Here is a 27,739-nt window from a genome sequence, read left to right on the forward strand (position 1 = left end):
AAATAACAATAACAGGTTCTTATATAGCGCCTTTAACCAAGATCAAAGCGCTTTACATTATTATTACCCCTAATCATTGGGCCAATTAAACATTCCATATATCATCTCAGCTCCCTGGGGAGTATACAGCTCGATGCAGCCTGTTAGGTGCATGCAAGCTTATTCAATCACAATAACCATCACTGCCCTCATAGGTACCCATTTATTCCTGGGTGGAGAGAAGCAATGCGTGACAAAATGCCTTGCCCAAGGGCATGACTTACAACTCCTGAAAAAAAATTAGAAATTGGTTATGTTAACCTAGCCCTTCCCTCTGGTTTTCTGTTGCAGCTTGCAAAAGAGCTTGGGCAAAGCATATCGCACCAATTTCTTTTTGTTCACATGCTCTTAAACTAAAAGAAAAATTAAAAACCGAATGAAACTTCCTCTTTTGTTCTCTAATAAGGTAATGCTTTTAAACGAAGAAAAATCTTCGTTTAAAGAGAACAGTACAAAAATAGCTGGCAAGTTTGAAAAACACAAACACAAGTTCTGGCAAACGATATCACTTTGATTTAAAACCAGCCTGTTGCTGTACGACACTGAAAAATGAGTCATTCCATAAATCTACGGTCCAAAGTACGACATTTTTTTCTTTTCCCTGTTACTCGTAACTTGGTTCTTTGTAATTTGCCATTCCAGTGTCATTAAAAACGACTTCAGACGATTTTTTCTTTTTGTTTTGTAGGTAGCTAGCTGTTAATATCACTCTTGGAGGATGACTGCCTTAAGGAGGGCGTCAGAACTATAAAATTATAGATGTCAGATGTAATAGGGACAGGCAAAAGTGGACCCCAAATTTATAGAATAACCCAAATACTGAACAATATTAAAACAAATGTGAAGAGTCACAAACTTCTTCCCCCCCCCCAAAAAAAACCCATGTATTTTCTTTGATCCTTTACATCACACAAATGATATCAAACACTGAACCAGCAGATATGGCCAATATAAAATGCTCAAGAAACAGCAATGATTTTTAGTACTGACGCGGGGGATTGTGGTAAATGGAGTACTCCCTGTTGCTTAGTTCACTTGTTCTTCAGATTCAGTGCTTCTCACCAGTTCTTGTCCTTTCAGCCAGGCAAACTTGTCGACGTGAACTCCGATTGCATATCTGGTGGACAATTACACACGTTACTCAACATCTGGTCGCTTCATGGTGGCCTGCAAAAGAATAAACAATAAAACAATATTATTCTCAGGGATCAACTATCGCTTCTTGGTCAAACACTCAAATTAAGGGCCGAAGGTACATGTAGCGGGTTCAAATCCCTGTTGGGTCAAACTGTCTGTAATCATTAAAAAGTGTGTAATCAACTTAAAAGAGTAGGTAGAGCACTGATTTGTTAAGCCAAAGGTAAGAGGTTCAAATCCCTGTTAGGTCAAATTTACGATACTCATTACAATGTGTAATAAAATGATGGGATGGGTAGAACACTTGTATAACAAGCGGAAAGGTAACAGGTTCAAATCCCTCTTGGTCAAATTTACGATACTCATTACAATGTGTAATAAAATGATGGGATGGGTAGAACACTTGTATAACAAGCGGAGAGGTAACAGGTTCAAATCTCTGTTAGGTCAAATTTATGATACTCATTACAATGTGTAATAAAATGATGGGATGGGTAGAACACTTGTACGACAAGCGAAGGGGTAACAGGTTCAAATCCCTGTTGGTCAAGTTTTTGATACTGATCAAAAAGTGTGAAACAAAATGGTGGTGTGTGTAAAACTCCAAATCAACAATCCAAGGTAATAGGTTCGTATCCCTGTGAGGTCAAATTTTCTGTATTCGTAAGATGGAATTTGCATCGGGGTGATCTAAATCAATATTAGGTTTTGCCCTTCACCGACGTATAAATACTGTATACTCAGTGTGTTACCTCCCGAGTGAAATATGGAGAGAAAAAAATCACTCGGGTGAGACTCAAGTGATTTTCTGTACTCATTTAAAGGTAATAGTCCATCATTGTAATTTGTGCATTTTGTTCGTTTGAAGCAACAAAAGTGTTCAAATTCTAAAGAAGGGTACTGCACAAATAACCTGACGAAGTTTCAGCTCAGCTTCAGCTGTATATTCCAAGAAAAACAGCATTCTAGGATCTCGATTTCAAATCAAAAGTTGCTGAATCATTTTTTGAATTGGGCCTGAATTCAGCTTCCGATACACGTTCTCACTGAGCCGATTGCAGCTACGCAATGTCACGCACTGGTCCGACGAATTATAGGAACCGCGCGCGCGTGTGCGTCGTGCAAATGCAGGCGCGCGCTTCGCGAATAACAAAACGAACTACTAATTTGAATTTCCTATGGTGCGTCTTAAGAAGCACCGTTTGAAAGGCCTTCTTTTGTTGATTTCTTCAAAATGACAGCTTGCCAGAAAGAATAATTTCACAGGGAGTTTAGGTCCCTTACTATCTTTCAACCAAGAATGTTTTACTACAATAATGATGCCAGTTACTTTTCAATTAGCTGCAAATGATGGACTCTAGCTTTAAACTTGTGTAATGAAATGATAGGATGGACAGAACAATGATAGGCTGAAGATAGTAAGTTTCAAACCTAATATAGTTCAACTTATCTTTCACATGCAAAAATATCCGATAAAGGCTTGGAATTGATAAACAACTGCAAACTAGGACTAGGGTTTTGAATTCATACCGACTCAAATTATTTCAAACGCAATCCATTTATTTTCTTCTCAAATTCATCTAATGAACACTGATTTCTGGAGTTGAAAACAGCAACTGTTTTATAAAAGCCCAACAATTGAAACCTCCACGGAAATGTTAAATTTCTCCAATCCTCATTCACTTACGGTGAACTTGAGTGGCTCTTTGTCTGCCTTCAGCTCCACTTTGACCAATGAGAAGAGCTGTAAGATCTGTGTCGGTTCGTCCGGGTGATGCTCATCAGCTTCCCAGACAATCGTGAGCCGACCCTGCTTCCCTTGTTTCTCAAATTTGAAGCTTTTCAAGGGAAGTGCCTACAAAAAAATACAATTTTTTTTCCCCACTTGGTCAGGTTTGCAACAAATAATTCCATGAACCCTGCGGGCTGCGAAGGGGCTCGCGCGCTAGGCACTTTTTTGTTTCTTAACTTTTTTTATGAAGCTATCGCCCAATTCCCTTGAAACTACATGTATTCCTAAAGTGAACCTTGTGGTTTGAGATGGTATGGTCGCTTTTCTTGTAGGAGTTCACTTGGGGGTCAGCCGCCCCTGGGAAAGTTGGGCCTCCAGCCAAAGCTCATTCACTTGTGCACAAAAAAAGTTCTCTGCGTTTTACATACCGCCGTCACAACAATGTCATCAATCATCCTCTACTGCTGGCCCAGTGACAGCTGTCTAGAGCCACAGAAAGGCTGTCTCGACTGTTTCATGCCCATCTTTTTTGGGGGGGATCCAACATGTAATGGTCGATCCAACATGTAATGGTCAATCCAACATGTAATGGTCACAGTACATGCAGTGTATATGTACATGACTGTGCAGCCACAATGTCTGTGAGTGACCTACTGGGGGGATTCAATCTTGTGTGGGTTCGGGGGACCTGCATTCATAATATTTGGACCATTAGAGAAAGGATTGTGTCCACAAAATAGTATTTTATACGCAAAATCAAAACTGCCTCTCGCGTGAGCACCTCAGCTACGCGGCGTAAGTTTTTACGCTTCGCAGCTCGCAGGGTTAAGAACAAACATTCTTCACAATATGGTTAAAACAAACAGCAATGGAAACAATGACATTTTTTTCCAGATGGAGAAACTCACATTGCAGTACACTCTCTTGACCACCCCTAAATTCATCACCAGGACATCAATGGCACGGTCCAACACCTGCATCACCATGGCGTCCTCTTCCAGGGGGCCGCACTCCTGTACAAATATTGGGGGAAACAAAAATTAAAATTTCAACTTTAGGGATGCTCTTTTTATTTAAATGCACCCAACGTTGATATTAACAACAACAACCCCCCCCCCCCAAAAAAAAATTAAGCTTATTAGAAAAAAGGGAAGTTTTTTCACAGGATTTGGAACATTACCCGGACAAATATGGCAAAGAACATCTCGCTGCTCATGTCTGATACTTTCTTGGCCGCCTCCTTGCGCTCGTTGCATCTCATCGCCTGCTCCTGGATGGCAAGTGTATCCCTCTCTGAGACTGGGCCGACACCTTAAGACAAAATAAATAAAAATACATATATAATAAATATAAACACTGATATGAACAACAGTTAACAGAAAAAGAGCCAGATACCATTTGGTCGAGTCGTGAGAGATTTTGAAGCATGTGATTAGACTGCACGGGCACCTACACTGAGAAGTCTGATACTTCAATGGTGACTGTTTCTCCCTGTATTGCCCCAAACTGTCCTGCCTGTTTCTCCCTGTACTGCCCCAAACCACCCTGCCTGTTACTTCCTGTACTGCCCCAAACCACCCTGCCTGTTTCTCCCTGTACTGCCCCAAGCCACCCTGCCCGTTACTCCCTGTATTGCCCAAAACTGCCCTGCCTGTTTCTCCCTGTATTGCCCCAAACTGCCCTGCCTGTTTCTCCCTGTATTGCCCCAAACTGCCCTGCCTGTTACTTCCTGTCCTGCCCCAAACCACCTTGCCTGATACTCCCTGTACCGCCTTAAACTGCCCTGCCTGTTTCTCCCTGTATTGCCCCAAACTGCCCTGCCTGTTTCTCCTTGTACTGCCCCAAACTGCCCTGCCTGTTTCTCCCTGTATTGCCCAAAACTGCCCTGCCTGTTTCTCCCTGTACTGCCCCAAACTGCCCTGCCTGTTACTTCCTGTCCTGCCCCAAACCACCTTGCCTGATACACCCTGTACCGCCTTAAACTGCCCTGCCTGTTTCTCCCTGTATTGCCCCAAACTGCCCTGCCTGTTTCTCCCTGTATTGCCCCAAACTGCCCTGCCTGTTACTCTCTGTACTGCCCCAAACTGTCCTGCCTGTTTCTCCCTGAACTGCCCCAAACTGTCCTGCCTGTTTCTCCCTGTACTGCCCTAAACTGTCCTGCCTGTTTCTCCCTGTACTGCCCCAAACTGTCCTGCCTGTTTCTCCCTGTACTGCCCCAAACTGTCCTGCCTGTTTCTCCCTGTACTGCCCTAAACTGTCCTGCCTGTTTCTCCCTGTATTGCCCCAAACTGTCCTGCCTGTTTCTCCCTGAACTGCCCTAAACTGTCCTGCCTGTTTCTCCCTGCACTGCCCCAACTGCCCTGCCTGTTTCTCCCTGTACCGTCCCAAACTGCCCTGCCTGTTTCTCCCTGTGCTGCCCAAAACTGTCCTGCCTGTTTCTCCCTGTACCACCCCAAACTACCCTACCTGTCACTCCCTGTACAGCCCCAAACCGCCCAGCCTGTGACTCTGTACTGCCCCAAACCACCCTACCTGTTTCTCCCTGTACTGCCCCAAAACTGCCCTGTCTGTTTCTCCCTGTACTGCCCCAAATTGCCCTGCTTGTTTCTCCCTATACTGCCCCAAACTGCCCTGCCTGTTACTACCTGTACTCTCCAAAACCAACCCAGCACTGTATGATTTTATGGATTTGTCAAGGAATAGTTACAATGTAGCACAGGACAGACTAAAATGCAAAATTTATGAAGGGGCCCGCTCCTACAGTGTAGTGAAACAGGCTAGATTGATAGACAGACAAAGTGTCACAGTGTAATACAATGTAACATTATCATGCGACTAAAAACGAGTAAGACTCACCGAGTGAGGCTGCTAGTTGCCTGTGGACTAGAATGTCTGCGTAACGTCTGATTGGAGAGGTGAAGTGGGTGTACAGGGGCACGTTGAGAGCGTAGTGGCGATATAAGACCTCGTCTTCAAGGGTGCCGGCGCAGAAATACTTGGCTCTCTGCAAGAGAACAAGTTGAATCAAAGAACAAGCTCAGAAATATCTCAGAAGCTACAGCCAATGAATTCGTGTTCATGCATGAGTGACGAGATTGTGCCATGTAACTTCTAGAAGTTGTGTATTGAGTAAATAAAATCAGCATTTTGACCCCAGTGACCCCATGATGACCTGTGACCCCACTAACCCCATGCTGACCTTGCACCCCAGTTTGGTCATATGACATGTTGGGTCTGGGCTACCGATACTTTTGAGTTACGTGATTGTGCCATGTAACTTCTGGAGGTAGCGTTTTGAGTAAATAAATAAAAAAAATTTGACCCAAGTGACCCATGATGACCTTTGACCCCAGTAACCCCATAATGACCTTTGACCCCAGTTTGGTCATGTGACATGTTGGGGCTGGGCTACTGATACAGGTCGAAGACAGGTTGATAGACAGGTTGAGGGGTAAAGTGGGTGCGTGGGGAGAAGGCTAATACAGGAACATGGCACAGATGATTATCACTTAAAAAAGAATAGCTGTTACATTGCTGATGAGGGTGACAGTATTCATATCTACATAATAATGATAAAACCATGAGAATGATGATTATGGTGGTGTTCCCTAACGTGGCGCACTGCGACATTTACCCGACTTTCCTCGTGTAGTGTTGCCAAACCTCTTCGTTGACAAACCTCAAATTCATGCAGTAAAATACTGGTACTTTGACCTTATTAATGCTCGATATTTAACCTCTGTGAACAATTTCAGTTTCATGAAATTTAATCCGAAATTCAAAAACGGTGGCGTCCGGAAATTGGGCACAAATTGGCGGAGTGTTCCCTAACATGGCACACTTGAATAAATCTCGGAAAATTCCAAATTGACATTTAAGAATTCCTGTAAAGTTGATAGATTCTGATAAATAATTATTATCTTGACTTACATACCCAACCAGAAGTTTGTCAGAATTTTTTTTTTCTTATTTTTCGGGGCATGTTTAAAGGGTTCACTTTGCACTTCAAAATAAAATCGGAAAATCACACCAAAATGAATTTTTCTTTTACCTTTGTAACGGGTAGATTAACTCGGGATTTATGAACAGGAGTGTTAAGAACTTGATGAAATTTCACAGTTCAAACTTGCTCTAGCTAGGCGTTACAGGCGAAAAATCAAAGTGCACAACGTTGGGAGCCGGGCTACGTTAGGGTACATCAACAATAATAGACCCTTCTCATAGACAGCCATCTTCGGAGGAAAATTACAACTGCGTATTCAACGCCATCAGGTGCCCGTACGCACAGTGTGTTTATTCCATATCTATGGCAAAATGTTCCAAACACGCTCGCATGTTGCTCAAAAGGTCTTTGAAATACGGCACAGCTGATGCACGTCACGAAAATTCAACTCCCAAAATGTTGATGCACGTGGCAATCTGTAAATGTGACATCATTTGAGAGAGATCTATAATGCTAACAATGGTGAATTTGATAGTGACAATTACAACAAGTATTGGAGGGCAGTAATTGTCAGAGTTGTAATGTCTCAAATCAATGACTCGACTCGAGTCCAACTCGTGTCACAACTTTTGGTGACTCGACTCGACTCGACTCGACTCGAGGAAGGCTAATGAGAATCGAGTCCCAAAATAAAAGCAAAACTTTGCGAAAAATATTTGCAATGCCTTACGCCGGTGCCGGTTTTTGTTCACGTCACGTTAGAATGTTCGTGAATAATGTATACATATACATACGTAGTTTGATCAGTGTCCCCATTAGTTAAAAGACGATCAGCTGGAACCCCTTTTTATTTTCATTAAGAGGCAAATGTGGTGTCGCCACATGTAGTAGCCCGAATGTAAAATTCAAAAAGCCAAAAAATGACTTTCTCTCTTGTGTTTATTTATTGTTTAGTGCTCAAATATTTGTGACTCGAATTGACTCCAGCTAAATACTTGACTCGACTCGACTCGACTACACACTGTGACTCGACTCGACTCGACCGTCTTGGCCTAATGACTCGACTCGACTCGAGTCACTTCTTTAAAATGACTCAACTCGAGATTCGAGTCACAAAATCAGTGACTCGTTACAACTCTGGTAATTGTTTGCATGATAGAATGATCAGTGTCTATCAGATTTCACAAATAAAACAGCACAAAACAAAGCATTTTTTTTCCTTTCTTTTCCTCAAAAAGCAAAAAACGTTCCACTCACCTGCATCGGTTTGGAGTACAGCACCGTCAGGATCTGGCCCATCCCCCAGGCCTGCTTATCGTCTCGTGGGCCCAGGTACCGACTCAGGGACTCTTGTATGGACTTAGAGCTACTCCCGTCCACCTTCAGCCCGAGGTCAGCGCACATGCCCGCCAGGTCGTCCATCATCTTGGATTTTGGCGGTGGGTGCCGTCTCAGGAGGGCGGTCTTCTTCTTGTAGTCGTGGACGCGGTGGGCGGCTGCCATGTTGGCCAGAAGCATGAACTCCTCCACCAGTCTGTCGAGTTTCAGACAATATTTTTTTTATTTTAATGGCAGGGTTTGATATTTTATATCAAAGTGGAATCTTTCTCCAGGGCAAACACGACAGATATCGGAAACATTGAAATACATGTATACCAATAAATATTGTCAGATTTTTTAAGCTGGGGCCAACTTGATTTAGCTACTCAACTAGCAGATGTAATACAGGGTGAGTAAAAAAAAAACGAAACCCAAATGTCGGGACTATTGTTTTAGTGAAGTTCTGCATGTAGCACTTTCAAAATCTAGGATATGAAAGCCCAATTCATAAGCTTTCTTTTAGTACAAGAATCATTCCAATCACTGGTGTACTTTTCAAGTCACGGAATTTTAAATACAACCACCGTTTTTTTGTGATCCGTGGACAGAACTTTAAAACGGTGGTTGTCTTTAAAATTCCATAACTTGAAAAGCACACAAGTGATTTGAACGATTCTTGTACTAAAAGAAAGCTTATGAATTGGGCTTTCATATCCTAGATTTTGAAAGTGCTACATGCACAACTTCACTAAAACAATAGTCCTGACACTAAGCTTTCACTTTTATTGACTCACCCTGTATTCAGGATACTTTTACATTTTTCATGGCTACAAGAATTTGTTGGCTACAACAGGAAAAGTTTAGCCTTAACTCCCTCGGCTGAAAAGCCAAAGCCAAGATTGCATTTATTGACATCTCCCAAAAATGTCGCCACACACAATAGTGCCACATACTTGTTGCTGTCTCTTTGCTGGTAGACGGAGTAACCGCACGGCAGGCCAGACTCCTTGTCCAGGCCATACTGAAGCTTGATCTGGTCCAGTCGCAGCGCCCCATCTTCTGATCGCTTCTTGCGCAGGTTCTGAGCAATCTGCGGGAAAAAAATAAGGCATAATTCAGGCATTAGAATGAAATACAATTAAAAATCAGGAAACTTGTGCAAAACAAGAGAAAATAGATGTGAAATCAGGCGAAAAGCCCCCAAAACAGGCTCAAAATATATACAACGGTGGATATTTGGGCAACAAAAAAAAATAGGAATTTCTGTTTTAACAGGAAGATTCTCATGCCTGATAATTTGAAGTGATATGCGAAAACTCTTCCCATGACGATCTATCTTTCATTTTTGTGTTCTATACATTAAATTTAATTCACACGCTTTGTTTTTTTCCAAACCAATATTTTTCAGGATTCTAGAATGTCAAAAACTTGATTTATACCTCCGACACTTTTCCGCAAAAGCACAAATAGATTTCTGATAATTTCCCATCAATAAAATATTTATTGATCATTCTATAAATTCGGGGTCCAAAGTGTGACATTTTTCCTGCGCCCGTTACCTAGGATCTTTGTAATTTGCCAGTCAAGTATCATTAAGAATGACTTCAAATGATTTTTTTAATTTATTGGGTAGGTAGTTTGCTATTAATCACCCTTGGAAGACGACTGCATTAAAGGTATAGTCCATCATTTGTAATTTGTGCATTTTGTTCTTTTGAAGCAACAAAAGTGCTCAAAATCTAAAGAAGGGTGCTGAAGAACTAACCTGATGAAGTTTCAGCTCAGCTTCAGCTGTATATTTCGAGAAAAACAACATTCTAGGATCTCGATTTCAAATCAAAGTTGCTGAATCATGTTTTGAATTGGGCCTGAATTCAGCGTCCGAGACAAGTTCTCACTAGCCAATTGCAGCTACGCGATGCCGCGCACTGATCCCACGAACAATAGCAACTGCACGCGTGTGCATCGAGTCAACGCTTGCGCGCACTTCGCCGAATAAAAAAACGAACTACTAACGGAAATTTCCAACGGTGCTTCTTAAGACGCACCGTTGGAAAGGCCTTCTTTCGTTGATTTCTTCAAAATGACAGCTTGCCAGAAAGAATAATTTCACAGGGAGTTTAGTCCCCTTACTATCTTTCAACCAAGTATGTTTTTCAACAATAATTACACCAGTTACTTTTTGGATAGCTGCAAATGATGGACTCTGGCTTTAAGTACTGTATCAGAATTATGAAATTATGTCAGATGTAACAGGGACAGGAAAAAAGTGGACCCCAAATATATAGAATAACCCAGCTATCCAAGATTCTAAGTTGACCAGACAGTAATCACAGAGAGAGATTGCCGACTCTTTGAGATGTTCAGAGGTGTACCTTATTCAAGTTGAGAACTCCCTTTGCGATGTCGGAGATTGTGAAGCCGCCGGTGATAGGAGGCATCTCCTCCTGTCTCCACTCTCGCTCTGGTTCGGCGATGATGCCCTGGGCGTGGTCATAGCTCATCTTGACGCAGGAACGGATGACGGAACGGCCGCACCACTCCTCAAGAATCTGTGGGAAAGAAATCAGAGGACAGGGATAAGCAGAAAGTACTTACTTGGCACATTTGTGTGCCGAGTACCAGTCACAGCAAAAACAAATGTAATGAAACTTTAGCTGGTAACCTTCCACACTCCTCAAGGATCTAAGGATGCAACCTTGCAAATTAATTCCCATAGACACTAGTGCTAAATGCCCATACTTCAAAAATTCTTTTAAAAATACTCAGAACTCTCACATGTACTTAAGCTGCAAAGAAAAATGATGATCAACATGTCATCTTTTGTTTTCATTTTTTGGTTGGTTGACCATTTACTTTTCGAGATACTCTCAACCAGAAGAAGATGACCCCTATTTTCCCCAAAGTAGCCATCTTGAAAAACGATCCCTCCACAACATGGCAAAATAGCGTCACTTTCGAGCCCAGTAGCATTGAAAATTCTCAGAATTGGAAGCCCCAAGTCCGGGCCAGAGGTTCATTACCATATCTCTTCAATTTCCCAATTTTACGGCGCTCAGAACTCTCTAATATAAAATATTTTGAGGGTATAACTTTTATTCGTGAGCTCGGCGGATGGAATTAGGCCTATTTACCAGTGTGCACCCCTAAGAAAAATCCAAGATGGGAGCCAATCGGTCAATAGAACCCAGTTACTTAGCAAATTGCGTTCTAAATTTTTAAAAAAAGTATGATGCTTTAGCTAAGAAAAACATTTTGCGAAGACATGCAGTGCAAGAAAATTGTTCGACAGAAATTTATTAACATTACTTGCCTCTCCCTCCTCGGTGAGTTTCCATAGAAACGAGAAAGTCAACTTGTCCTCGTTTGGGTTGAGGCTACAAAGGTGTTCGCACAGTAACCGTGGCAACATGGGAATCACCTTCAATGAACAATGATATTTTTAATTATTCAGTGAATTATGCAAGAGCTACGCATAAATTAAAACAGCAGTTCAAAATAGCAGGAACTGACACGATTGACTAATTTTACATTTTTGTTCAAATTTATATTTTCACTTCAACACACTCCATGCCATTTTTTGTCTACCTTTTGCACCAAGTAAACACTGGTAGCCCGCAAACCGGCGACCGAGTCCAGTGCGTTGCCTTCATCCACAAAGAAGCTGACGTCCGCTATGTGCACGCCCATTTCATACAACCCTGCATTATATTGTTGAAAAAAAAATATTCTCATTAGATATCTACCCTTCTTGATCAAACAAATTAAACCAAACTTTCAGATCGTGTAAACAAGGCATGACCATGACGATGACTAGATTAGGCTAGTCGAAACGTTGAGACCAAAGACACGTTCTTTTAGAACTTAAAGCAGGACTGTTTTTATCAGAACAAAAACTACTTAGCGAAAGTTGATAATAAGCAGGACAAGTTCTTTTCAGAGCTAAATACTGAGCAGTAGTTATTACCACATGGTGTTACCGCAAACCGAAACGATACCGATACTCCACCATGCAAAGCCTCAAATCTTATAAAGGCATGACCAATTTTATAGAGCGAGTTTCATCAGCTTTGTGCAAAAAGGGTGAGGTTTAAACGCCATACGAAAAAAAACAATAGCTTTCAGAATTTTTATGCAGCGCTGGAGAGGGTTGGCGCCTGCTGCGGCCGATAGCTTATGAAGGAATGCAGGATCACCCCTGATGTCATTGCACACCTCCTCCATCGTGTGTTGCGCCCATAGAGCTATATTAAATTACTAGAGCGCTAACTCGTCATTGTGCACGCGGAGACGCTTTGAAGCCGTCCTGGGCGCAGACATTTTGAATTTATGTGCGTGTTTGTAGAACATAATGAAATTAGATGGATTGAATTTTGAAAGTGTACTCTACATGCAACGCGCAAGTAGAACATACGCAAACAACTTAAGCGTGTCATTGACGGTTCAAAAATACGTGACGGCAAACAGCATCTGCAGCGAATACGAGCACGCGTTGCGCTGTTTTTGCATTTTTACGCATTTGCTGATCGTGTGTTTCGGTTTTGGGCGTATTGGCTTCGATAATGCATCAGTATGGAATACAAACGCAGATATGCAAATAGCCATACAAAAGCCGTACAAAATTTCTAGGTCTCCATAGGTTTGTGCACAAACATGGATGCGCCCAGCAGGCATTACTTTGTACACGAAGTTAGCGCTCTAGTAACTTATTACAGCTCTATGGTTGCGCCAAACAACCAAGGAGGTGTCCAATGACATCGGTGGTGATCCCGCATTCCTTCAGAAGCTTTCGGCCGCAGTGTGCGCCTTTCGCCACTGTCTCCAGCACTGTATCGTCATTCTGAAAGTGATAATTTTTTCGTATGGCATTTAAATCGCACCCTCTTGCACAAAGCTGATGAAACTCGCTCCATACAATTTGTCATGCCTTGTTTACACGATCTGAAATTGTGGTTTTATTCCATTGGTAAACAACAGACTTATTTAGGATCAAAAGTAGGATTTTTTTTTGTAACACGTAGTACAACAGCAGGATTTGAAAGGGAATGTACAACATTTGCTTTTGCTTCAATTTTCAGAAATAAATGGATTGAGAGGATTAGAATGTTACATCAAATATTGTTAAAGGGAAAATACAACATTTGCAAACATCAAAAAATAAAACTACCAAATCATTTTGAAATACCTTGCTGGACTGTTAGTGAATGACAGTGTAAATCAGCCTGTAAAATCATGGCACCTGGTATACTGTCATTTTCAAGAAAAGTGGTATTTTTGTATCAATTTCCAACGCTGGTCGGCTGACCAGCGTTGGAAAAAACTGGCTTTTTTTCAAAAACTGGCCCCAATTGACCATCGCACTTGTTTGCAATCGATTACACACCTATGAACGGGTACAAGCCAGCTAGACTGGTTCCCTGACCTTACAATTCCCCAATGTATGTAAACTGCTCTGTTTCTTCTTATATGGAGTCCGGGAACCAGACTACAGGAAAATGATTGTTTTTCTTGGTTTTTATAGCATTTTCGAACCCAAAACCTCAAAAAAGTCAGTGTAACTATATTTTCTATACATTTCCAACCCCCCAATTCCATCCATTTCTGAAAATTACAGCAAAAGCAAATGATGTATATTCCCTTTAAGCTGACTTTTTTTCACATCTTGGGCTTGTAGATGCTGGAAACACCAAGAAAACCAATCATGTTTTTGTAGTCTGGTACCCTTAACCCACTTAAGAAGATGAAACGGAGCAATTTGTAGACTTTGGGGGAACTGTAAAGTCAGAGAATCAGTCTGGCAGGCTTGTACCTCTTCACAGGTGTGTAATCAATTGCAAAGAAAATGCCGAATAACTAAGTATGAAAAATTAGAAGCAGTTTTTGAAAATAAGCCAGTTTTCTCCAACGCTGGTCGGATGACCAGCGTTGGAAAAATACAATTTTTCTTGAAAATGTCAGCACACCGGGAGCCACGCCTCTACAGGATGCTTATAGACTGTCATTCCCTAACAATCCAGTAAGGTATTTCGTGATAATTTGATCATTTCGTTTTTTGATGTTTGCAAATGTTGTATCTTCCCTTTAAAGGGAATATACAACATTTGCAAACATCGAAAAATAAAACTACCAAGTTTTTATGAAATACCTTACTAGGATGTTGGTAAATGATAGTCTCAAGCATTTTGTAAAATTATGGCACCTGGTGTGAAGTCATTTTCAAGAAAATGGTATTTTTGTATACATTTCCAATGGTGGTCGGCCGACCAGCGTTGGAAAAACTATTTTTCAACTACTGCTCCAAATTAACCATTTTTTCAGTCCAAATTTTGTTTGCAATTGGTTACATGTTTCATGAACGGGTGCAGGCCAGCTAGATTGGTTCCCGTGCCTTACAATTTTCCATCATCTATAAATTGATCCATTTTATCTTTTGTGGAGTCAGGGAACCAGACTACTTAAACATTTTTGTTTTTCTTGGTTTTTCCAACCTTTTTGAACACAAAACTTCAAAAATGTCAGTGTAACAATATTTGATCTATATATACTAACCCCTCAAATAGTTCATTTCTGAAAATTACATCAAAAACTAATGATGTACATTCCCTTTAAATGATACTTTGCTCAAAAATTAGTATTACAACTTCAAGTAAGTTGGTGTGTCATATTTCCTTTACTAAACTCAGAAGCCCCACCTGTTACACACCATTGGAAAGCTCTTATTCTGCAGAATCCAGAAACATAAATATCTCAGTTCTCAAAAAGTCTGACTTTAAGCTTATTTCGTGGTAACGGATCACAAATATATTCCTCACCATCTCCGAGTGGAACACATGACAGTGCGTCGTCCAGGTCACGCGCTGAGGCGGGATCGATGGTGAACACACAGTGATCCCTGAAATCCCTGCGTTTGGCGATTTCTTCCTGGGGAATTGTCCAGGGAAGGTTCTTGGGAAGGCATTCAATAACCTGAAGAGAGTTCACAGGGTAAACAGTGGGGCATGAGGGAGGTTTACTGGGGGCAAAAAGTGTATTTTGGGGGCAAGGGTGAACAATTTGAGGGCATGGTCTTGGTTGTAAATTACATCAATATTCGGGACCAATTTCATGTCTCTGCTTACCGTTAGCAAAAAATCCCGCTCACTGTAGCAGATAATTCCGTGCTTATGGTTAGCATATTTCACAGCTTAGCGAGAAATTCTGGCTTTAGCGCATGGGTACATCTCTTAATCAAGGATTCTGTGCCTAAAGGGTTAGCACAGAATTGTTTTGCTAACGCTGTTAGCACAGAATAGTGACTGTAAGCATGGAATCCCGGGGTTAGAATAGCCATGAAATTTGGCCCTTGTCCCTTGTTCTGGGTCAAAGGGTATGTTCTTGGCCAGATGTCATGTTCTAGGTCAAAGGTCATGAGTTACCTCATCAGAGAAGTCTGAGTAGTCCACCCCATGCTCAATCAGCATGCCTTCGGTCTCGGGTTCGATCTCCCCTGCCTCCCCAAGACTGCGGTGAAGGTGACTGCAAAGATAGGTTACCAAGAAAAAAGAGTTTAATTCAGTGTTCTCCAACTTCGAAAATTAAAAGGTCGGTGCGCTGTCAAAAAGCGGAGGGGGGGGGCGCTTTAATTATATAAGGGGCACTATTTGCAGTCATACATTTCTTTATGCTAGGGGGCGCTATTTGCAGATGAACATGTAATTTATGTATGAGTAACAGCTTTTAGGCCATTTCTAACACAATAACACTAACAGTAACAATTAAGTACAATACTGGCTCAGCATCACTTTTTTTTAACACATCAGTGACCAGGGACTCTGAGGCAGTTATGCCTTGAGGCTTTTGACCTGATTGATTGCTACAATGGGCAGGCTTGTCATTTTGACAAGTGTTGCATGTTACTGCTTTTGGCAGAGTTTCTGGCCAAAATATATCCTGGAGGCTAGTGGTTGTGGCACTTGTTTGTCTTTTTTATTATTTTTTTCCTTTTTTTTAAAAATTAAGCATGGCGGGCAACTATTTAAGCTTGGCGGCAGCTTTTGAAGCTTGGCAGGTGCCTCAGAAAGCTTGGCGGGGCACCAGGTTATTTTTACAGGTTGGAGAACACTGTAATTAGTGAAAGTTTAACAGGAAATTGCAAGGTTGATATAGCGGTGTCGTGTCAAGTCCTTCCATAATCATAACTCTTTTTGCATGTTTGCTTGAAACTTTCCTCCACTGCGCAGGGAACCAATGGCTTACACTAGTTTTGGGTGATTCAGGCATTTTTGGAATCAATTCTGGTTCTGTCTAGGAATCGTGGCTCCAGCTAGAATCGATCCCAATAAAATCGATGGTATATCCCTTTCCAATTTTACAGCCAAATATTCATCTTTTGTAGCAATATCTATTCCTCCAGGCTAAGGGGCCAATTTCACGGCGCTGCTAAGCACAACAATTCGCTTAGCACAAAAAAGTCTGGCTTATAAAGGCTGGTTACCAGCCAAAACTCCACGTGATGTATATTGCTCGGGACTAGTACATTGTTTGCTTAGCATGCAAATCACATGGAGTTTTGGCTGGTAACCTGCTTTTGTAAGCCAGACTTTATTTGTGCTAAGCAAATTTTTGTGCTTAGCAGCGTCGTGAAATTGGGCCCTGCAGGTGTTTCTCCATTCACAGCTCCGCCCGACTGTGACTGGTATTGACATACCGCATCACAATAAGCCAGTTCCGTATTTCAATGACCCGAGGTCATTTGGGATAACATCGCTGATGTGATGTTACGCGATGTTACGCGCACACCCATTCTGCTGGTAATTTAATAATAATAATAATAATAATTTGGGAGGCTAATCATCTTTACTCGCAGCTGGTATGCTGAATAGCGAAGCACGCAGCTACAACGTGGTCGGGCCGCTGGCACGTAAAGGCGCCTATGGCTGCGGGCCACATCAACCCATATATGACCACGGAGCACAGCCTGAGATCGACAGTGTTTGATTTTTCCGGAGGGAGGAAAACCGAAGGGCCCGGAGAAAAACCCTCGTGGCACAGGAGAGAACCAACGCACAACTCTATTCACATGCAATCCGCGGCCAGGATTCGAACCGTGGTCACCTTGGTGAGAGGCGAGCGCTTTACACACAAGCCGTTCATGTGCCCGCGTTCATGCGTCTTTGAACCATTCGTTTATCTGAATGATCCGTGACCCACATCATTGTGCGCATGCGCAGTTGAAATACCGAACTGGCTTATCGTTTCTCCCCTAGCTATTGTGACTGGACTTGTGAATAGACATGTAATACTCCTTTGATCAGACTACAGTCGATTCTCGTCATAACAAACTCGTTCGGACCTAGCCAAATTGTTTGTTATATCAGAATTTTGTATGAAGAGGAACATCAGTCCCATTCATTGTGCACATAAATGCACAGTCGGGACCAAGGCTTTATGTTTGTTATAACCAGAATTTTGTATTAACAGAGTTTGTACTAACGAGAGTCGTCTGTACTTATGTACTTGTGATCAGTTCTCAGTGTAACTACTACAAAACTTGTGCAAACAAAAAAACGACAGCATTGATAACAAAAATAACTAGTATGAATGCAGAAGAAGGCCTTCCTACCCCCTGGCGATCACTGATGTCTTAGGCCACTCCTCTAGCCTCGCGATGAAGAGGGTCGTCTCGAAATCGCCCGGACGCTCAAGAAAACCGTCAGGACACTCGTTCAGTGGTATGTACATCCTGGGCATACGGTGGTCGGTTGGGGAAAAGAGGGCATCTGTTGCATTCTAAAAAAAATAAAGAATAAACAAGTCAATATTCTGGAAACATGACGATGTACGTTCTAGTCGGAGTATAAAATAACAACATAAACAACACTACCAGTCTACCAGGTCATCGGTTGACTGACCAACTCCAACCGAGTCGTCCGCAACATAGCAAGGGTCTTATTCAGTATTCCAGTATTTAGGCTTGTCTTGTTGTTTTGTGTAATTTTGGAAACCTGTTAGCACAAATGCTTTGCATTTTCTGCACCTGAATTTTTTTGTGGAATCTGGCGACCAGAATTAGAAGCTTTTACTGCGGTGGTGTCACGCTCACGTGCATGCCGCACGCGCTCTTAAAGAGGAGGCGCACGCGTATTTTTGTATTACTATTGGTCGAAGGAGCCAGGAGTGCGTGTGTACTCCCCGAGTGCGACTCGAGCAAGCCTGGTGCCACCGCAAAAAAAATTGCTGCCACCGGATTAATCTTTACAAAATGGAGTCCGCTGGAGGTGAGGCAGTATATTACCTCTAGCGACATGGTGCATTATAAAGTTTCAATCAATTTTAGGCATTAATTCCGTAATCAAAGAGTTAAACACTTTCAGTATATTTACTCTTTGAGTGCGGAATTTTTTTAACCCTAACTTTCCCAAATCCTCCAAAATCCTATTTGTAAAATGGAAGATCTTGCAGGATTGAGGCTATATGGCAAAGTGTGTGGCTGATTTCGGAGGATGCACTGTTGATTAGGTCTTAGGATGGACCTTGTTTTGTTTATGCTCAGCCGTGCATAAATTTAGGCCTATGTTATACTTGAAATACTCCGCACTGCTCCAGTGATTGTCGGAGGATTTTGCAGGATCGAGGCAGTGGTCACCCCTCCAAGGACCACATTCACGAAGTGACGGAAGATTTTGAAGGATTGAGGCTGAATGCAATTTTGACATGGAGGCAGTTGGAGGATTTTGCAGGATTGAGGTTGCATCCTAGCAAAAATTCCAAGGGAGTTAGGGCTAATTTAAGAGGCGGTTCCCAGATAACGGTAACAAAGACCAGACAAACAAGGCATGGAGTGAAGAAAAGGGGTGGACAAATTTCTTGTGGTATAGAACATGATTGGTCTTATATTTGTTTTCGTAAACTCTGACCCTTTTCGGTCACGTCTGGTTCACACCAAGCAAGGGAAATTTAAAACTTATGTAAAAGAAAAATATCTGTTCGACTTACACTGCTGGTGGGTGGTTTTAGAAGGCCGCTGCTTGCCCTGGAGTGTCGCTTCTCAATGATGTAGACAATCTTCCCTTGCTTCTGGAAGAACCTTCTAGGTATCTCCTCCTCCGCTTTCTCCGCCCCCTTTTCATCACTCCCTGCCTCGTTTGTCTGGTCTTCGTTGCCGTTATCGGGGAACAGCCTCTTCACAACGTCCTCTATCTCTTCCTGTGGGCTTTCCTCGTCTGGGACTGGGAGTCCAGAATTTCTGATGACGATGACATTCGCGGAGTCACCGTCCTTCTCTGGCAGGGCAGCCGGGACCCGATTTTCGGCACTCACGCGGAACATTGAATTGTCGTTATTGGATAGTTTGGCTTTAGTAGTACCAGCTGCGTTCAGGTCTATTGCATTGTCAGAGGGCAAGTTACCAGACGTGTCGTTAATTTCTAACCCCTGGAGCTCTCCCGCGAGTGCCTTCTCAGCCTCGGCAATTGAGCTTGCTTTGGCAGCCGTCTCTGGCTTTGAGGCTGTCGCAGCAGACCGGGCATCCCTGAGTTTTTTCTTCTTGTTTGACATGTAATCCGCCTCCAAAAGCTGTAAGCGTGAGAGGGACAAGTAAAAATACAGTAAAGTTTGATTTCTGGCAGTTTGGACCCTGTGCAGAACTGTAGATGGCAAAAAAAGCCTCCTTAGGCCAAAAAAAAAAAGTCTCCGGTTTCTGGTATGCGTGCGCGTCGCCGTAGCCATGCACGTCGGCAAAATGAAAAAGTTTTTTTTTCAATGAAAGATGATGTCTCAAAACCGCCAAACTCACTGGTTTGACTGGAATCCTGCTGCTGCACAATTTTAACGTGCTTTTAGATGGGGTTATGATCGAGAATAAGCTTTATGTGGCCTCTCTGGTCTCCCATAATATTTGCACTAAGTTTAGTCGGGCACCATTTGCAGTCATCAGCCGACATTTGAAGCAAAAAAAACAGGTAAAAAAAAAAAAAAAGCCGCGTCACCGCACCACTTTTTGGGCAAGCTCCATACCAGAAACCGGAGACTTTTTTTTTTTTGGCCTTAAGTTGTGAAGGTCTAAATGTGCCTAAATGCAATTTCTGTCTTGGTGGAAGACTGTTTTAAACAATCAGTCACGGTCCCGCCCCAAACCGCCCTGCCTATTACTCCCTATACTGCCCAAAACCACCCAAGCGCTCTATGATTTCATGGCTTCATCAGTGATCAACACAATGTAGTAGAATTGCAAATGGGTTAATATTTTTTTACATACAAATTAAGAAAGATATGGAAGGCAATCTAAATCCGTCGCCATAAGCCGTCAATGAACCGTGACCAGGGTTACCAGCGACATTGTGCCAGTTTACGAGGCGATCTTACAGCCTGGTTATCAAAAAGAGACTCGACAATAACGTCACATTAACCCTAACCATCCCAAATCCTCCAAAATCCTTTTTGCAAATTGGAGGAATTTGCAGGATTGAGGTTACATGGCAAAAGTGCGTTGCTGATTTCGGAGGACGCACTGTGTCAAGGTCTTGTGTCTCGGACCTTGTGTTGTTTATGCTCAGCCGTGCATAAATTTAGTCCTTGATTATACTTGAAAGCCGAAGGATTTTGCAGGATTCAGGCAGTGGTCAACCCTCCATGGACCATATTCAAGAAATAACGGAGGAATTTGCAGGATTGAGGCTAATTGCTATTTTTCCATGAGGCCAATTGGAGGATTTTGCAGGATTGAGGCTATATCCTAGCAAAAAAGCCTAGGGAGTTAGGATTAAAAATAAGCTCTGATGGAACTTTCCCGTAAGTGCTGGTGAAAAAGAGTCAAGTAAGAATCATAAAAAAAAAAAAAATACTTTGAAACACAGAATCAACCTTCATATAACTTTCTTCCAGTTTTGAGTATATTTTGGTAAATTCTGAATTTTGAAAGTCAAGTCTACTTTTTTTCAAAACCTGATTTAGGTTCTGATTGGATCCTGATTTAAATACCTTCCAAGCTGACTTGTCCAGTAACTCTACCGCCACCACGTCTCCTTCCAAAGCTCTGTTGCGTGCCCGGACACCGCTGATCATGATATCTGCTCCGCCATCCTAGAAAATTCAACAAAGGAAAAGGGTCACATGCTGTAGTACAGATAGGAAACACTTACGTTGCATTTCATATGGGATAAACTCTGATGAGACGTTCAACGTGTCAGTTGTGTAACTTGTTGTGTTGCAAACTTTCAGAGGAGAGAAAATTGCATTTCACGACAGATGGGAAAGTGTGGTTGTACTACAGATGTTGTAAATGGGTTGGGAAAACAAGTTAGGAGAGAAAATTGTGTTTCACGACAGATGGGAGAGTGTTGTTGTACTAAAGATGTTGTAAATGGGTTGGAAAAAAAGTAAGGAGAGAAAATTGTGTTTCAGAACAGATGGGAAAGTGTTGTTGTACTACAGATGTTGTAAATGGGTTGGGGAAAAAGTTAGGAGAGAAAATTGTGTTTCACGACAGATGGAAAAGTGTTGTTGTACTACAGATGTTGTAAATGGGTTGGAAAATAGTAAGGAGAGAAAATTGTGTTTCACTACAGATGTTGTAAATGGGTTTGGAAAAAAAGTAAGGAGAGAAAATTGTGTTTCACGACAGATGGGAAAGTGTTGTTGTACTACAGATGTTGTAAATGGGTTGGAAAAAAAGTAAGAAGAGAAAATAGTGTTTCACGACAGATGGGAAAGTGTTGTTGTACTACAGATGTTGTAAATGGGTTGAAAAAAAAAGTTAGGAGAGAAAATTGTGTTTCACGACAGATGGGAAAGTGTTGTTGTACTACAGATGTTGAAAATGGGTTGGAAAAAAAAAGTTAGGAGAGAAAATTGTGTTTCACGACAGATGGGAAAGTGTTGTACTACAGATGTTGAAAATGGATTGGAAAAAAACGTGCGGTGCCTTTTGTATGGGACTTTTGTATGGCAGTTAAGAAACATTTGTTTCTATGTTTCAGTGGAAAGTTTGGATGCATAACGCATTGTTACACAATGAAAACACATTGTATGTCATATGGGAAATTCTTTTCCAGATAATAGAAACTTTTTTGTCAAATATCGGGCTTTGCCTTCACCAAGATAACAATTTGTTTTACAGATTGGAATTTTTCTCTGGCAAATAAAAAGAAAATGCAACACATTTATTTTTCCCAAATTGGAGCTATGAATGATACAGCACATTGTACTCTCTAACTGGTTAGATGGGGATAGCCTACCTTTGAATCAATGTAGCTTTCCTCGTAGTTCCTGGGGTTGATTCGCAGAGTTCCTTGCAGGAGATGTTTCCTCTTCAGTCCGTGAGAGACCTCCTCGAATGACAGGTAGTCCTCAAAAGGCTGGGGAGATCAAAGAGATACAGCAGCACAAAATATTTTGTTTTAAAACCTTAGCTGAATGCATGGTTTGAAGATGGCAGCAGACAGCCTTGGCAGACTTTAGCGCTTGGCAGATCAATGAACTTCGCCCCTAGTCTTGTATGGGCGAGTTGTAGTCAACTGCTCACAGATCATCACAAGTCAAACTCAAGTTAAGTCTCAAGCTGGTCAGACGATCTGAGACAAAGGCACTCCTTTGCTTTAAGTCATTCCCTGCACTTGCAATTGGACTTGTGATAGTCTTGTCCTTGACTTTCTGATTCACTGGGTTAGAATTAGGACTTGAAACTGTAGTACCCTGAATAAGTCCTGAAATAAATGTGATGGGATCAAGCTACACGAGTCGTTTGTCGGGAACTTCCATTTGGAGATACAGGCCAAAATAGGGCCACTTCATCACATTTCTTGGTGTTCTGACTTCTATAATTTTTGAACTAAAGATGGTATCAGCATGCGGTTTTCACAGCAGTAATGCTGAGAGTGTGCTCTTTTCAAATCTGTAATAAAAAATTTTGAGCGGGGTAGACAAACGACTCATTTAGCTTGATCCCATCACAAATTCTCTGGCATTTGCAGATCAGGCAAAGAAATGTTTTCAAAAGATCTTAAAAACAATCATTACCTTGAAGTTCTTCCTGTTTGGGGTTCCAGCTCCGTTCCTGTTCTTTGATTTTGGTGTCTTGGGCTTCTTCCCTCTGCCCTCCGATCCCGGTGTCCTTTGACCCATTGGGTCACCTTTACTTGGTGTATGATCTTCTCCATTCTGAACGTTCTGTTGCATTTGAGCTTCAGCCCTGCGATTAGTTTGCGGAGAGTCCTTTTGGTTCTTGGAAGACTTAGTGTCTCTTGGAGTGTTCCTAGAAGTTGCTCCTTTGGACTTTTCATTCTTTGGCGTCTGACTGATTTTCTGTTGGTCTGACGGGGCTTGATTTCTGTACATCCTGCCCTTGGATGAGTTTGGTCTGTCCCGTTTGGGGCTCGCCTCGTGGGTCTCGGGTTGGGGCTTGCCTTTGGGCGTCTTGCTAGGGGTCTGTCTTCCTTTCTGCTCCGCCTTGTGGCTCTTCCCGGCCTTGTTGCTCTGCCCCTTGGATGACATGGGCCGGTCCTCATGTTCCCCACCCGCTGCCCCACCCTGCCTCCAGTCTTGCTGACCAGTCAGCTGTAGGTATTGGGACTGCGTTAGCTCCTTGTCCTCAGCGGATCGTGGCCTGTCCTTCTTGGGCTGTCCCTGTCGAGTTGAAACTTTCTGTTTGGAAGCTGGTTGATCGGCGGAACACTGTGAGTCATCGTTGACAGATGATGCTGCATTAACATCTACAACTTCAGCCTGGTCGGCGGCATCTTCTTTCGATGAATGCCTGTGTTTTCTCCTCCGCTTCAGATACAACACAAAAAGTTTCATTAACAATCCTTCATACAAATTTACTGCCTCAGGCACTATTCGGCAATCCAGAGAGAACAAAGCGAATTTAGATTTTAAGTCTCTGTTTGCCATTTGTGAATTAGCCACGCCCCTTAGACAGCCCTATGGAATTTTTGTACACTGAGTATTGTTTGTCTCAAATTTTGCGCGTTCCGCGTCCATTTGTATATCATGTAATTGGACAATACTTCACAAGCCACGTTGACGCGATTCTCCCACGATAGGTCAATTCAAGAGGGAGCAGACATAGAGAATGGGGTGTATTGGGGTCATGTTTGAATACATAAGTCATCCTGCTATTTAAGCAGTCACAGACAGTCAAAATTCACTTTCACTTCCCCTGCTATACTTTTAACAAAGGCTAGTCACCGGCAGTCAGATCATAATGTCAAGCAAACACTATGACTAGTCAAACTGGGCCAACAGACAAAGCAGGCAAGTTGTAGTCACAGCTGTTTTATCAATCACCCGGAGTCAAAGCATAGCTGTATCAAGTTAATAAACAGTCCCAGCCAGTCAATCCTGCTTTATTGAGGCTGGGAATTCTTGAAAAGTGTCACTTGTTTGATTTTGACTGAAATGACTATAAAAATGCATGGCACAGAATGTCGCATAGAAGGGTTAATCAACATTAATTAGTTTCTTTGGGCATTTAATAGAGATCAACACGTACAAGCCAATGTGAATTTTCCCACAATGAATGTACAATCAACAGTTAACACAAACTTCCAAACTCGAGGATCAGAAACAGCTTGTTTTTTTAATCAAATTATGTTTCCAAATTTTTCAAACTTTTTATTTTCATTAAAAAGAAGCTACTTTTTTCTTCATACATGTAAGTCTATCCATGGGAGTTGAATGTTTTTTAAATGATAAAACTATTGCTTACTCTTCGCTTTTTTTTCGTGTTTTCCATTTCCATCACTTCATTTTCCTCGTCTACTTCTCCCACATCGTCTTTGCCCGTCTTCGTCTCCTCCTCTTGCTGTAACGTCTTGTCCTGCATCACGGCATCCTTGCGTGTCTGTTTTGCTGTCTTGCAGTTGACATCAAGGACTTCATCAGGACTAGCATCCACTAACGATGCTGCTGTATCTTCCATTTCAATGATTGTCTACAAATTCAAACTATCGAAATGAACACCTCGGTCAAACAAGTACAGTAGTCTCTATGTTTCTTTAGTTGTATTTTATACGTCTTTCGCAGAACCAAGTTAAGTAGGCTATTTGCTTAAACTACAACTTAGTGCCCTCATTTCAGAAAACAAACACATGATTTGCAGATATGTTCTCTTGATTAACTGTTTTGAATTATGGATAAAAAATTTCCTTAATTTTGTGGAATTAAAGCAATTGGCTATGAATGGTGTCCAGGCCGACATTATAATGAGATAATTTATCTCATTAACTACTGAGCATTAATTTCAATAATGAAAATACTATAGCTACCAAAAAGTACAATTCAGTCTTTTTCTTTCCTTTTTCCCCCTTCTTTTCATTTTCAACAAAATTTCAGTTCATGATAAAGATGATTTAACATGATGTTGTTATTTGGGAAAAAGCGAATTCGTAGAAACGTTCTTGATAAAAAGGAGTAAGGAAAGATTCCCATATCTGGCCATCAGTACTTTTTCCCTTAAATGACCTAGGCCTATGATCCCGCCTATCACCCATCAGAAAGTGATACTGTTGTGCCCATTCTTGAAAATCACGCAATCTTAAGAATGTGAGCGCATTCTTAAGAATGAGCGCCCATTCGTAAGAATGAGCACGCTTTCTTAAGAATGAGCGCTCATTCTTAAGATTGGGTGGGAATATCACGTGCACAATTTATGAATTTTGCCCAATCTTAACAAACATTGCACGACATAATGATGTTAAATGAAATGTACAGCGGTTAAAAGGGAAACAATTTATATAAAGAGGAAGGAAAATGTTCTATGCTTCTGTACTCGTACAACTACGATAATTTGAATCAAATTAAACCTGTTATTATTGCTTTTTTCTGCCCACTATGGGAAGTTTTGTAATAACGGAGGACTGTGAACTAGTCTGGGAAGTGCTTGTTTAAGGCTAGACAAGTTACAAGTCCCTGTATGTATCATATGCATGCCACGAAAAAAAAAAAACGATATCCAGAAGCTGCCAAAATTGCTCTTTTGATTAGATAGAATCCAGCTCTGCGACGTAATGCTGGGGTGTGAACAATAAATTGGTGGCAATTTAAATGGGAAATAGCATTAGCACTATGGGATGTCGCAGTATTCATTCTCATTCTTCACATTCTTCATTCTTACGCCCTCCCCCCTCCCGCTTTTATTATCCCAAAAATCTGAATTCTTTCCACTAACTAGTATTATTATGTCTCTTATTTTTTCCCGGTCCCGCCCCCCCCCCCCCCCATATCAATACGCCTATACTTATCATATCCACTCTACTTTTCAGCGCCTTGCGTTGCAACAGTATAATTATTGAGAATCAGTGAACGAGGATACAGCTAGACTTGCCAAGCGCAGCCGGTGCTCGGCATCGACAAGACCGTTATCTTGTCGCGCATTCTTAAGAATGTGCGCTCAATCTGGAAGAGTTATTTTTATTTTAGCGGAGATTGCGCAAGGATCCAGTTGCACATTCTTAAGAATGTGCATGCACATTCTTATGAATGCGTGATTTTCAAGAATGGGCACAACAACAATATGTCCTACTCCTAACAATAAAAAGTCAAAATTAGCACGGACAAATTTAGAATTTTTACTGAGAAAACACTTCATCAATCATTGTCAATTCATGCACTAATTAGAATTTTCAGACCAGTCCCATAGGGTTTGTGTACAGGGTGACAAGTGTTGGCCAGATTTGGGAATCTTTCCAGGATCAGGAGTAACTATACAGGCACGTGCGGGTAACGTGCGATATGGATATTAGGCAAAATTCCTTTCCTGTCATTTAGTATCAAGAAAAATCATAAAAATGGAATGAAAATAAAATGAGCCCGACCCCAGCGAGAATTGAGAAATTGGAAAATCCATTTCACCAAGGCTACACCTACCTTGCGGTGAAATTATCTTCTCTTCCTACCGACATGCACATGAATAACTCTGCTCCAAATCGACGGTATTGCAATTATTAAATTGCAGCACGTTTTGGGGAACTTTCATTAAATTACGCGTCGAGTGTGCAATATTTTTGTTTAGAATGACGGGGCGTTGTGCAATCATGAATAGCGCCCTCCAGTGATCTGAACGTGAAAGGTGTACAATGCAAACGCGGCTTTCGGGAGTCTTTTTGCCATCGAGTAATCATCAGCTTCAATTTCTGAACTGTTCAGTTTTTGTTGTGTTGCTCAGAATGGTCATGTGAAATTGGTGTGAGAGGAAAACGTAAAGTGATTTGATTTGATTTTGTTTTTTCTCATTATAGTCTATAGCTCCCGGTTTACGTCTCAGCATTTGAGGAATATAGATAATTAAGTATAGAATAGATAACCGTATACACTGGTATAGCTCAAAATGTAATCGCAATTCACCGGTAGTAACTTTATTGAAAACATTCTCAGAAAGGCAAATTAATTTAAATGAATTATCAAACTTCCGTGTCTGATGATTGATTTTAATTAAAATTAAAATAATTACGTTAAATCCGTATGGGCCGGTCAAGATAGACGTTTCTTTGCCGACTCGGACCCGTTGGCACCATTTTTGCCAACAAGGGGTTGACAAACTATGGGTGGTCAACGTAGCAAAATTAAAGAAAAGTTCATGCTTCCAAACGTAT

General features: G+C 41.7%; 1 protein-coding gene across 1 annotated transcript; it reads right to left on the reverse strand.

The window, feature by feature from the left end:
- Positions 1-203: 203 nt before the first annotated feature.
- Positions 204-27,186, reverse strand: LOC119742930 (DIS3-like exonuclease 2). The gene is made up of 19 exons (XM_038219198.1): positions 27,015-27,186; positions 24,856-25,093; positions 23,166-23,918; positions 22,385-22,504; positions 21,129-21,230; positions 19,146-19,724; positions 17,773-17,939; positions 15,587-15,686; positions 14,984-15,137; positions 11,760-11,872; positions 11,485-11,592; positions 10,547-10,723; positions 9,125-9,261; positions 8,109-8,385; positions 5,765-5,912; positions 4,089-4,219; positions 3,817-3,921; positions 2,864-3,031; positions 204-1,206 (listed from the first exon to the last, which is right to left on the reverse strand). Exons 2-19 carry the CDS (start codon positions 25,066-25,068, stop codon positions 1,177-1,179), a joined length of 3,582 nt encoding a protein of 1,193 aa, XP_038075126.1. The 5' UTR covers positions 25,069-25,093; positions 27,015-27,186; the 3' UTR covers positions 204-1,176.
- Positions 27,187-27,739: the final 553 nt, after the last annotated feature.

The sequence above is a fragment of the Patiria miniata genome, unplaced genomic scaffold (genome assembly GCF_015706575.1).
Source record: "Patiria miniata isolate m_02_andy unplaced genomic scaffold, ASM1570657v1 HiC_scaffold_6, whole genome shotgun sequence".
NCBI lineage: Eukaryota > Metazoa > Echinodermata > Asteroidea > Valvatida > Asterinidae > Patiria > Patiria miniata.